At 37.7% G+C, this 14,239-nt stretch overlaps 1 protein-coding gene across 1 annotated transcript in view; it reads left to right on the forward strand.

The window, feature by feature from the left end:
• LOC113094204 (cytoplasmic dynein 2 heavy chain 1-like) overlaps nt 1-4,403 on the forward strand; it is a 45,250-nt gene extending 40,847 nt beyond the window's left edge. Inside the window, exons 61-65 of the mRNA XM_026259906.1 lie at nt 765-854; nt 2,273-2,382; nt 3,757-3,838; nt 3,914-4,030; nt 4,110-4,403. Coding sequence (XP_026115691.1) covers nt 765-854; nt 2,273-2,382; nt 3,757-3,838; nt 3,914-4,030; nt 4,110-4,268 — 558 coding nt within the window. The 3' untranslated portion in view covers nt 4,269-4,403. The remainder of the gene's footprint in view (nt 1-764; nt 855-2,272; nt 2,383-3,756; nt 3,839-3,913; nt 4,031-4,109) is intronic.
• The last annotated feature ends 9,836 nt before the right edge of the window (nt 4,404-14,239 follow it).

Consider the following 14,239-nt stretch of genomic DNA (forward strand, 5'->3'; position numbering starts at 1 on the left):
AAAAAAGATGGCACAATATTCTACTGATTAGTGAAATATACATTTAATAAAAAAAAATAAAAAAAAAGACAAGAACAAACATCAAAAATAGTATTATATATATTTATTAGTAATTTGTTCTTGTTTTTTTGTTTTTGTTTTTCAGTTTCAGACCATTTTTATTTTAATTAACAGATGTTCTTTTATATATATATATATATATATATATATATATATATATATATATATATATATATATATATATTCAGATTCAACTTTATTGTCATTGCATCATTGTCATTGCATTATTGTCATTGCAGTTGAATTTTAGTTATCATAAAAAATGCTGGATCATGACATCTTGTGGGAAAATACACACATGTAAAAGAGCATTTTTTATGTATTAGAGGGAAAAAAAGATGTTGCAAAATCAGACCAATTAGTGAGAAAGAAACTGAAATATACAATATATAAATATTTAAAGTAATTGTGTTGTTTTTAGATATTTTTTTAATTAGTTTTTTTGCCCATGTTTCTTTTTAAGTTCTATTAATTTTATTTAATTTTTAGTAATTTAGATTTTTTTTTAAATTGCACTGCTTATTGATAAGTGTATTAAAGCTAATACATACATATTTTAAAAAATATATATTTATTCTTATTTTGTGGGAGAAAATAAAAACATTGACATTTTTAACTCAGCATCATAAAATTATGCAATATCAGGCCTATTTTTGCACATGAGCAGTTGTTGTAATCAGAGCTGATTCCTCTGTGTCTCTCAGTGTCCGTTGAGTTGGCAGAATAAATGGGAAGGCCCTGAAGACCCGATGCAGTATTTGCGAGCCGTCGTGTCCCGAGCGCTTGCGATTCAGGTAAACACACTCCTCTGTTGATCCACAGGTCCTGGAATGTGTTTGACCTCCTCCAGGTGTTCTCCAGTCTGTTTAGCCCGGTCTGTGGGAGCGCGGGAATGCCACGAAAGAGCCGTGTTTGTTCAGGATGCACCTGGCCTTATAAATCGCTCGCATATTTTCCTGCCATCGGAATGTATGCTGCAGTGACTCATCTGATCATATGAGGGTTTTCAGTGCTTTTATACACTTTACACTCTTTGTGCTTGGGATAAAAGCGCTTTCGGAAAAGCAGCCCTAGATAGAGATGATGATGATGATGATGATGATGATGGGGATTTGAGACGCTCCCTCAGGCACTGAACTGAACCAAACAGCCCTGTAAACCAATGAAGGAGCAAGGTTAAGTGTTCTTGAGCGGGAGGATTTAGGTGAAAGTGTGTCAGAGCTTTACACTATTATAGCAATTCTGAGTTCAGACTTCCTCCACAGTCCATCCAGAGCAACTCTGAAAGTCTTGCAGTAGCAAAACAGCATTTTAAGGGTCCGAAATGATCCTGAAAACTAAGTGTGAGAATGTGTTCTTCTAGTTCCTGAACACAGATCTTGAACGACAATATAATCTGATATGTGTTGCAATGTGTTTATGAGTTAATTTGGCTGGAAATAACAGAAATTAATGGTAATATTAGATGCAGATTGTTTGCTACTAGTATTATTAAATATATATATAATATCATGTTTTATTTAATAATTATTTATTTATATACATGTATTTATTTATAATAAAACAGCTTAATAATATGTAAAAATAATAATAATAATAATAAATAAAAATAAAGGTTTTTTCATACACTACACTACTGTTTTTTTTAGTAGTAGGTTTAAAAAAAATTAATAATTATATTTTATTCATCAAGGATGCATTATTATTATAAGATATTTATAATGTTACAGAAGATTTCTATTTCAATTAAATGCTTTTTTTTTTTACTTTCTGTTCATCTGAAAATTCTGAAAAATAAAATGTATCACAGTTTCCACAAAAATATTGTGCAGCACAACTGTGCTCAACATTGATAGTAATCAGAAATGTTTCTTGAGCAGCAAATCCGTATAATGATGCTGAAAATACAGCTGCACGTCCCAGAAATAAATTACATTTTATAATATATTCACATAAAAAACAGCTGTTTGAAATTTGAATAATACATCACAAAATAACCTCTGTAAACAGAAGAGACTTCAAAAAATGCAACCCATGCATAAAAACACGCAGAGCGTATGTATGCTGATGTCTTAAATATGGTCCTAATTAACAAATACAGTAAAGATGGACATACACAGAAACAGTTCTTAGAAAGATGCAGCGTGTTAATCTCTGCTGTTCTCTATGTGTGTGTGTGTGTGTGTGTGTGTGTGTGTGTGTGTGTGCGCAGGGATGGGTGGAGAGGGCAGAGAGGGGCGGACTGCTGTCGGAGATGCTGGATCTGTCGGAGATCTTCCACCCGGACAGTTTCCTGAACGCACTGAGACAAGAGACGGCCAGGTGATCAACTCAACACACACCTGAGAAAGAGCACTTGAGGAGACTTGTGCACGGGTTATTATACTTAACTAAAATTAAAACTATAAAAAAAAAGAACTATGTAGACAAATTTAAAAGTAAAAACCAATAAAAATACAACAGAACTGCAAAAACTAAAGATATTACAATTCAAAATATTCATAAAACTATAATAGTATCTTGAAACTTTAATAACACTGCTTACTAAACTAAATTTAAAGGAGTAGTTCACCTATAATAAAAAATATGCTAAAATATCATCACCCTCAAGTCATCCGAGATCAGGTTTCTTCATCAGGTTTGTAGAAATGCAGCATTGCATCAGTGTCTCATTAACGGATGCTCTGCAGTGAATGGGTGCCGTCAGAATGAGAGTCCAAACAGCTGATAAAAACATCACAATAATCCACGAGTACTGCATTATTATGGATTATGGACTTGCATTTTGGCTGGAAACTATTGTTTTAAGTTAAATAATCTTGACTGGAGTCGTCACATGCTAAAATTAATGTAATAAAAGGTAATTAACTTAATAAACCTTGAGGTAACTTACATCACCTGCACACCTCCACTAAACTAAATCACATACTGAACTAAACACACTAACATGAGCTCATTTACATAAAGAAGTCTTAAAGCTACGGTAACACAAACTGCCTTTATTCCCTCGGATTTCAATATTTGAAGGGGACTTTTTTAAATATATTCTGTGTTTTCCGTTTTCTGGATTCTATTTGAATGATTTGATTACATTTTGGTCATTAAACAGAGACGGTCTGATCTCATGAATTCATAAAACGTTACTGAAAACGTCGAAAACATTTCAAGAGAATCAAATGAAAATGAAACTTAATTGTATAGATTAAAACTTGGACGTAAAAATATCTTGATTTATTATTATTAATAATATTAATATAAAATATGAATCTATATTGTTATTATTATTACTTAGGTAATTGAATTTAACTACACAATACTAATATAGTTCATATGCATATAATTTCCATAAAATCAATGTTTTTGTTATTAGTTTGAGAAGTACATTTTATTATACAATAGTAGTATATTTCATTTATTATTATTTAGTAGTAGCATTATTAATATTAATATTATTATTACTTTGAGAAGTACATTTTTGTGGTTTAATAATGACTGATGCTAGTCCACATCGCTATTTGAATTGAATTAAATTAATTTCAAAGCCCTAATTTTGATTTATTTATTCATGGGAAATAAGCTCAATTCTATGCAATAAATTCCATTCTTAGATCCCGATTCTGTGATTGCACCAGTGTTTTTTTTGCATTGCATAAATCATATCATTAAAAATAAAATGCCTTGTGGTGTCTGTGTCAGGTTGATGAGCTGCTCGATGGACAGTCTGAAGTTTGTCACGTCCTGGAGGGGTCAGATTGCAGAAGCGAAGCTGCAAGTGAAGGTACAGGAGCTCATGTTTAACAGGACTGAACTCAGCTCTTCTGGATGGGCTTTACTGAACTCTCTCTGTCTGCAGGTCGGCGGCTTGCAGTTGGAAGGTTGTGTTTTTGACGGAAAGCGTCTGGCTGAGAGCCATCACGACTCTCCCAGTGTGTGTGCTGTTCCTGCGTGCTACATGGCCTGGATCCCACAGGTAACACACACACACACACGTCCTCCTCTGATGTTCCCAGTGAAGGCTGTGCACTATAGAGTGTGTGTGTGTGTTTCAGAGTGCCATGGGAAGTTATTCTCCGGACGAGTGCATCTCTCTGCCCGTGTACAGCAGCGCTGAGCGTCAGCGTGTGGTGACAAGCGTTCAGCTGCCGTGTGCTGGAGATCATGACACATGGATCCAGAGCGGAGCGGCGCTCTTCCTCAAACAGCAGTAACGCACACACACACACACACACACACTGTGAGCGCTTCATACGCTCACCCTACATGTCTTTGGCTGCATATTTTGTCGTAATCGCTGCATTGAAGCTGCTGTGAGACTAAAGATTGAATCAGTCTCGTTGCAGGTATTTATATTATTAAATAAAAGAGTTTTCATCAAGATCCATCCCTCTCTCTCTCCATTTATTTTAGTGCAATTTTAGAACTTGACATTGCAGCATGTGGCATGACAAAAACTGTTCATGCATGTATCGCAAGTGTGTGTGTGATAGTGAGAGTGAGAGTGTGTGTGTGTGTGTGTGTGTGCTCTGTATAATGACATGGGTATGACACAGGTATTACAAGGAGAGGGTGACTTATGAGGACATAAGCCATGTTCCCATTTTTCAAAACGCTTATAAATCATACAGAATGAGTTTTTTTGAGAAAGTAAAAATGCACAAAGTTTCCTGTGAGGGTTAGGGTTAGGTGTAGGGTTGGTGAAGGGTGATAGAATATACAGTTTGTACAGTATAAAAACCATTACACCTATGGGATGAACACACTTTACACAAAAACAAACATGTGTGTGTCAGTGTGTGTGTGTGTGTGTGCATCACCAAACATTCTGCCCTCAACGGCTGCATCAGACTCTTCACTGTTACCATGGAAACCATTTCGCTTTACAAAATAAATGGCTCAAACCCCCCCAAAAAATATGTCCATATTAGCTCTGTTTGATATAGAATTTATTTATGATTTTTTTTTTTATTGTTATTTATATTTCTAATATTTTTTGTGGTAATACTTTTGTATTTTTCTTGTATAAAATAGTGTCTTTAAAATATAATCATATTTTATTTAGAATTCTTATATTTTATATATTTTTATATTTTTTAATGCTTGTACATTCATTTTAATTTTTATGTAGAATTTACATTTTATCATTTATATAATATTTATATAATTTTTATATATTGCTTATATGTTATACATTAATTTTTATATGGATTTTTTATTTTTTTATTTTATTAATAATTTTTTACATATATAATTCTTTTTTTATCATAATACTGTTTCATCTTTAATTTTGTACTGTGGTACTACTATACTACAGTGATAGACATGATAAACATATTTCTATATTTATATTAATGACCCTTTACTGGTGAGCAAAAGTGTGCAGGACATTAGTATTCATCTTTCAGTGCATCTGAACGTCAGCGGCGTCCAGTGATGACCTTTGACCCACACTCATGTTAAAGAGGTCACCTGCCCTCTGGACTCATCTGTACAGCAGCAGGTAGGACGCGTGACCTTTGACCTCTGTGATGCGTGTGAGATCAGGATGCAGATGATGGGCGTTGTGTTTCTCCTCTGATCCTCCTTTTCCTTTACAGAGGAACAGAAACATCCTCATTCACTCCTGAAGACTGTGGATGAGGAATACTGTGCTGTTTACACACACACTCACACACACACACACTCATTTAGACTGACATTATCTTGCTTCCGTGTCTCTTTTCTTGAGGGTGAGTCGTGAGATCTGATTAGATGCCCTTTTGGTGGAGTCTTTTCACAAACACACACACAAGTTTTGGAGCTTCTTGACTTTTCAGATGGAGAGGCTTTTTATCCGCACATCAAAGGTCAGTGTGTGTGTGTGTGTGTGTGTGTGAGAGACAGAGAGACAGAGAGACAGAGAGTCAGAGAGAGAGAGAGACAGAGAGAGACAGAGAGAGAGAGAGAGAGAGACAGAGAGAGAGAGAGAGAGAGAATACTGGATTTTGGTGTTTGTGGAATTTCAAATCCAACCTGCAAAATAAATCAAAATGCTGACATTTAATCACACACACACACACACACACAGCGTCCACCTGAAACTGGACAGCAGTACTTCAGAGGAACTAAGGTGCTACTATGATGTCCACAAAAAAATAATTATAATACCATGAAAAACACTACTGTTTACCAAGATAAATACAGGGAAAACATGACTGATCAATAGTAGATGTAATAATAATAATAATAATAATAAAATGGTATATTCATAGTAAAAGAGAAAAAGGTATTTCACTAATAATGTAAAAAAATAAAAAACATAATTAACATGAAGTGTAACTGTAAAAAAAAAAAACATGGTCCAAGAAAAATGTAAAACAAAAAATATTTTTTGTATATATTTTTATATATTTTATATATACCATTTTATATATATATATATATATAATTGGATTTTAATGGTAAATGTAAAATAAATAAAATAAAAATGTTCCATGATGAATATATTAAAATGTGGTATTTCCATGTTAAATGTAATAAAAAAATTTAATATATATATATATATATATATATATATATATATATATATGTATACATATTATATATATATATATATATATATATATATATATATATTGCAGTTCTTCTGCAAATATAAAAAACTATATTTTCATGGTGAATGTAAAAAAAAAAGTGATAAATGTAGTACAGTATAAGTTTGTTGTTGTCTAATTGGACTGGAATTGAACCTGTGTGTGTGTGTGTGTGTGTGTTCTTTCTGAGACACAATTAAACTCCAAAACAGGAAACAGCAGAGGAATGAGAGGAAACCACAGACCTACAGGCCGAGAGAGAGTGTGTGTGTGTGTGTGTGTGTGTTGATGTGATTCTGATTGATTCTCTTCATTAATTTCCCTCTTCCTGTCATAGCTCATTTTTCTCTCAGCTGTCTTTCATTGATTTAAATACAGCACAGAGCCGTGTGTTTAGAGCACCAGTCCAGCCAGAAGTCATCATTACTCACCTTAACTTCATTCACACACACAGAAGAAGAGGTGCACGCTGATGGACGGGACACTCAACATCTTCTTCTGTGTTCCTCAGAGGAGCTCCTAGAGCTCTAGAACCACGTGATGGGGAGAACATAACCAGATCCTCACTTGGGAGGGAAGTATTATTGGGTTTAGCTCCAGGATCTTTACGTAATGTTCACAGATGGAAAGAAAATCAAGATGTCAAATGAAGAAATCAGCGACGCTTATGCAAATCAGTGTATGCAAATGAAGGGGCGGGGTTTCAGCAGTTCGATTAAACATTGTGAGGTCAATATCTGATATACGATCTCCATTTTTGATATATTCATATTTTTTTATATAGCATTTCTATTACCGTATAATATTTTATCTATAATATATATTTTTCAGGTTTCTCCCTTTTTTTTTTTAGACCAATTTTAGTCCGTGTTTTTTTTTTTTTTTGTAAATAAGTTTTTTTTTTCAGTGATTGTGTGTGATGGCAATACTATTTTTTTTTTTAAATATTCAATGGTAGCACTGGCGTACTTTCTGACTTTGAGGTAAGTTAATGCCAAATGTACAATGCAAATATATTTAGAACATAAGGTGGTCAAATAATTAGTCCAGATGATGTATAATGCAGCTTATTAATCCAGGTTCGCAATGCATTGTGGGGGAAAAACAGTCCCTATACAGTTTAACACACTGCATATCTTGCATCCTGGAAATGTGTCACAGTACATAAGTAAAACGCTGTTGAATGATGACTGTAATGAATTCTTCAGCAGAAGTGTGTGTGTGTGTGTGTGTGTTTAATGTATGTCTCGTGGGACCTGATGTGAGTGTGTCATCACCCCTCTCTCCTTTTTATCGCTCCATCTCTGCTTATTTTCATCACTGATGCAACGCTGATGAAATCTAACACACGTGTTCTCTCGCTCTCACACACAATGATGTAAACGGCTGAAAAGCTCAGAGTTTCACCGGGAATTCTGGCTGAAATGCTGAACCGTGGAGTCTCAGATGAAAGTTTAATGTGTGTGTGAGTGGCAGTGTGCAGCCTTGATGCAGAGGTCAGAGGTCACCTGACTTTCACATCCACCCACACCTGACCTCATTTTCTCCATCTGTCTGCAGCGACCAAAGATTTGTGTGTGTGTATAGTAAACTACAGAATTATATATTTAAGGTGGAAACAGGCTTCCATAGTGATTAAACTAGTTTATTTGTCATTATGCAAACAAAAATATCAGACTTAAAAGTAGTCTTTTTTAATCAAATTTAATCAATGTTTATTTCTTTTACTTTTGGGATGAAATTAACATTTTAATGAGATTCATAGAAATATCTGCTCAGACAAGAAAGAGAATATGAAAACAAAAGCCACATACAACAGCATGATCACAGATATAAAAAGACAAAGACAGTTCTTTTAATAAATAACACTGGATTGGATCAGATCTGTAAAGGATCCGCCCCCTCAGGGAACTCTGACTTCTGATTGGTCTCAGAGAGCAAACGCCTCATTAATATTCATTTACATTCCACTGGTGAGTTTACTGGACACAATAACATCTAAACCATGAAAACAGATACAAAAGCTACATGACAGAGAGTCTCCCAACGCTGGACAGAAAACTACAGACGAGTGTGTGTGTGTGTGTGTGTGTGTTCATCGCGGCGGTCTGGACTGACACACACAGTCACATCTCTCATGATGCTGCAGGTAAATCTCCTCCAGAACCCAGTGAGCTCGTGTTTTCATCCTGTAGAAATTCGGACCTGGAGAAAACTTCAGCACCTGACAACACATATATGGAATATGAAAAAAAAAGAAAACTCAGTAAACTTTGCTCTTAACTATAACAAATAAACATACAGTATGAGTCAAATAAATTTTGCCTGTTTTTATTATTATTTTTTTACATGAACAAACATCAAATTAAACAAAAATGAAATAAATCTAGCAAATTTTGTTGCTTTAATATAGCAATGAAATGAATTCAGCAATTTTCGTTTCTTTATCTAAATGTGAAAAATCTAATAAATTCTGCAAATATGTTCTTTAAATGTAAAAAATGAAATAAAAAAAAACTTTCTTTAACAACTTAAATGTAAAAATCTAATTAAGTCAATTTGATCTTAACTTAAAAATAAAAATAAGCTAATTTTGTTAACAATAATAATAATCAAATAAATTCAGCTAATGTTGAAGTACATTCAGTAAATTAAACATTTTTGTAAATTATGTATATTTTGTTAACTGCAACTAAAAATAAAATATAAAAAATCTAAATTCAGCAAATTTTGCTCTTTAACAACTAAATAATCAAATACATTCAGCCAACAACTTTAACAAATAAAACTCATTTATTTTAAATTAGGGCTGTCAAATGATTAAAATTTTTAATCAAATTAATCAGAATTTTCAGTGGATTAATCAGGATTAATCACTATTTGCAGTTTGCAGTTTTTTTTTTTCTGAAATGCATACCAAAAGATAAATAACAGGACACAGATACATAATTTTTATGTATTGATTCATCAATATGTGGTTCTTTTTTTCTGAATTTCAAAAGTTTAACTTTTACTTAGATCAAATTTACCTGAGCACTATATCAAACCATGCCATTTAACTACAGATAGTGTAAGAGTTTTAGGTGAACCAGTGGTTAAATATAGCCACATATCTATGAAATTATGCATAGAGAAACTCGAAAGAATGAACACAAACATGTGCCACCATCACATAAGCAGCACTCTGGGCACCCTTGTTTTTGGGAGGTGTTCATTTGCTCTGCCACAATACTTTAGGATCGATATTTTCATGTTCTGAAGGCTTCAAGTGCCAGTAAAAGCAAGTAAAAATGCATATGCTTTTCCAAACAGCAGTAATTTTCGCTGCACTGCATGTAGGCGTTCTGCGCATGCGCAATGTGAAACACAGGACGCTATAACAGGAAGAAGCTCCAGCGTATCAACTACCAGAGTCATCTCTGTTTATCGAGCTTGGCATGAATGTATTTGAGAGTAAACGGGGTAAAACCTTAAGCTTCTTCGGTGTTTTCGTTGCGGCGCTCGCCACTGTTTTTTTATATCTTGGGAATTCAGAGATCGACGAGACTTTCCTGACCTGAATAATTTGTCACACTGGGCATGCGTGAAATGCGTTAAAAATTTTGACGTAATTAACAACAAAAAACTAATTAACGTCGTTAACGCGCTATTTTTGACAGCCCTATTTTAAATATAAAAAAAAAAAAAAAAAAAAGCCCAAGTTGGATCTTTAACAACTAAATGTAAAAATCAAACTCAATTGATTTTTTCTTTAAAAATATTACTAAAATGTAAAAAAAAGAAAGAAAAAAAAACAGGTTTTCTTGAACAACTAAAATGTAAAAAAAGTTACTTTATCATGTATACATTATAATTTTATATAGTACACATGTTACAGCAAACATTAAACTACACATTGTTTTCAACGTATTTTAACATCACTGTCGATCTAGAAATAATACACTGAAGAGCTAGTCGAAATGATTTTCTGTGTTAAAGGATATTAGACATGAACGGTTTATAGAATTAAACCTGGAACATTCCATAAGAATGACTGTAAGAGTTTGATACAATGTTTATTCCTCATCAAAATAACTAATGAAGTCAGTGTTTCTGGAGCTGCAGTGCTGTTTGTTTGATCAGGTCTGGAAATAAAAGAGATTTATCAGTCGATCTGTCTCCATTGATCTGCTTACCAATCGATAACCGTCCTTGACCTCTAGTTGTGTCGTATGTTCTGCACTGAAGCTCATAAATCTGTGTGTGTCTGTCTCACATTAGTCAGCACAACCAATCAGATTTAACCAGTCTGTTATTCTCCAGGACGACAGCTGTCAATCACTCATGCTGATGTCAGGTCTGTAGAAGCAACTACAACTCCCAGAAAGCCTCAGATACTGTATCCCACGAGGCTTCACTCCGATTATTAACACTAGATTGGTTCAGGTTGTAATACGACTGTGTTCGTGAGTCTACAGTTTTGTTTTTGATTTCCAGCATTCCTGCACTGCTACTGAATCTACAGCACATGAAATTGTGTTTTCTCATACATGAGTTACGAGTCGTGTGACCAGCATAAAATAATAAAAGACATAATAAACTGAGCTCAGACTCTAAATATTGCATTGTTCTCGCTGGAGTCACACGACAACAAACACACAGCGCTGAGTGAATCACGAACAAACAACTGCTCTGAGATAAGGACTCGCGTTACAAATCTTTTAAAGACATTTGAGAGACTAATATATCTTATATCATTTCATCGTATATATGTAAATTAAGAACTGATCTGAGTGCTCATCTGTTTTCATATGATCAGAATTTTGTTGGTAATTAAATGTAATATATATAAACATTAAATTCAATTTTATAAAATGTTTACATTTTTTTTTTTTTACAAAATATGCATTTAAATGAAATTTTTATAAATATAAAATAAGTCAATAAAAATATATATAATTATAAATAAATTACAATTGAATACTTTTCAAACATTTGTACATCAGTCACAATAACATGGGTAATTTAATTCAACATTATTTTGTGGAATAAATAATTTCTAGCACAAATAAATAATTAATACAACTTATTTCTGGTTTAAAAAAAATATTTCAGTATAATTTAACAAGAATTAGTTAGCATGAAGTAATAATTTAAAATATTGTAATTAAAAATAAGAACAGTTCACAAAACCCCTTATGGCAAAATTAAAATCAAGGACCGTGACGTCGCCCGGCATGGCGCAGCCGGGGCCCCACCCTGGAGCCAGGCCCGGGGTTGGGGCTCGTATGCGAGCGCCTGGTGGCCGGGCCTTCCCCCATGGGGTCCGGCCGGGCTCAGCCCGAAGGAGTGACGTGGGGGCCGCCCTCCTGTGGGCTCACCACCTGCAGGAGGGAGTATAAGGGGCCGGTGCATAGTGGATCGGGCGACAGTCGTAGGCGAGACCCCCGACGACCCGATCTCTGGACACGGAATCTGGCTTTAGGGACGTGGAATGTCACCTCGTTGGCGGGGAAGGAGCCTGAGCTTGTGCGGGAGGTCGAGAGGTACCGACTAGAGATAGTCGGGCTCACCTCAACGCACAGCTTGGGCTCTGGAACCACACTTCTTGAGAGAGGCTGGACTCTCTACCACTCTGGAGTTGCCCATGGTGAGAGGCGGAGGGCTGGAGTGGGTTTGCTAATAGCCCCCCAGCTCAGCCGCCATGTGTTGGAGTTTACCCCGGTGAACGAGAGGGTCGCTTCCCTGCGCTTTCGAGTCAGGGGTAGGTCTCTCACTGTCGTTTGTGCCTACGGGCCGAACGGCAGTGCGGACTACCCGGCCTTCTTGGAGTCTCTGGGAGGGGTGCTGGAAAGTGCTCCAACTGGAGACTCCGTCGTTCTACTGGGGGACTTCAACGCTCACGTGGGCAGTGACAGTGACACCTGGAGGGGCGTGATTGGGAGGAACGGCCCCCATGACCTGAACCCGAGCGGTGTTCTGTTATTGGATTTCTGTGCTAACCACAGTTTGTCCATAACGAACACCATGTTCAAGCATAAGGGTGTCCATCAGTGCACGTGGCACCAGGACACCCTAGGCCGGAGGTTGATGATCGACTTTGTGGTCATGTCATCAGACCTTCGGCCATATGTCTTGGACACTCGGGTGAAGAGAGGGGCGGAGCTGTCAACTGATCACCACCTGGTGGTGAGTTGGATCCGATGGCGGGGGAGGAAGCTGGACAGACTCGGCAGACCCAAACGTACTGTGAGGGTCTGTTGGGAACGTTTGGCCGAGCCCCCTTTCAGAGAGATCTTCAACTCCCACCTCCGGCAGAGCTTCGACCGGATCCCGAGGGAGTCTGGAGATATTGAGTCCGAGTGGACCATGTTCTCCACCTCCATTGTCGCTGCGGCTGCTCGGAGCTGTGGCCGTAAGGTCTCCGGTGCCTGTCGAGGCGGCAATCCCCGAACCCGGTGGTGGACACCGGAAGTAAGGGATGCTGTCAAGCTGAAGAAGGAGTCCTATCGGGCCTGGATGGCTTGTGGGACTCCGGAGGCAGCTGACAGGTACCGGCAGGCCAAGCGGACTGCAGCCCGGGTAGTCGTGGAGGCAAAAACTCGGGCCTGGGAGGAGTTCGGTGAGGCCATGGAGAAAGACTATCGGTTGGCCTCGAAGAGATTCTGGCAAACTGTTCGACGCCTCAGGAGGGGGAAGCAGTGCCCTACCAACACTGTTTACAGTAGAGATGGGCACCTGTTGACCTCAACTGGGGATATCGTCGGGTGGTGGAAGGAATACTTCGAGGATCTCCTCAATCCCACCGACTTGTGTTCCGTTGAGGAAGCAGTGGCTGGGGACTCGGAGGAGCACTCGTCCATCACCCGGGCTGAAGTCATCGAGGTAGTTAAAAAGCTCCTCGGTGGGCAAGGCACCGGGGGTGGATGAGATCCGCCCCGAGTACCTCAAGTCTCTGGATGTTGTGGGGCTGTCTTGGCTGACACGCCTCTGCAACATCGCATGGCGGTTGGGGACAGTACCTCTGGACTGGCAGACCGGAGTGGTGGTCCCTCTTTTCAAGAAGGGGGACCGGAGAGTGTGTTCCAACTATAGGGGGGATCACACTTCTCAGCCTCCCTGGGAAAGTCTATGCCAGGGTACTGGAGAGGAGAATTCGGCCGATAGTGGAACCTCGGATTCAGGAGGAACAGTGTGGTTTTCGTCCGGTCGTGGAACACTGGACCAGCTCTATACCCTTTCCAGGGTGCTGGAGGGTTCATGGGAGTTTGCCCAACCAGTCCACATGTGTTTTGTGGACTTGGAGAAGGCATTCGACCGTGTTCCTCGCGACATCCTGTGGAGGGTGCTCCGGGAGTATGGGGGTCGGCGGCTCCCTACTTAGGGCTGTTCGGTCCCTGTACGACCGGAGCAAGAGCTTGGTTCGCATTGCCGGCAGTAAGTCAGACCTGTTCCCGGTGCATGTTGGACTCCGGCAGGGCTGCCCTTTGTCACCGGTTCTGTTCATAATTTTTATGGACAGAATTTCTAGGCGCAGCCAAGGGCCGGAGAGTGTCCGGTTTGGGGACCATATGATTTCGTCACTGCTTTTTGCGGATGATGTTGTCGTGTTGGCATCCTCAGACCAGGAC

This window comes from Carassius auratus, unplaced genomic scaffold (genome assembly GCF_003368295.1).
Source record: "Carassius auratus strain Wakin unplaced genomic scaffold, ASM336829v1 scaf_tig00215286, whole genome shotgun sequence".
In the NCBI taxonomy this organism is placed as follows: Eukaryota; Metazoa; Chordata; class Actinopteri; order Cypriniformes; family Cyprinidae; genus Carassius; species Carassius auratus.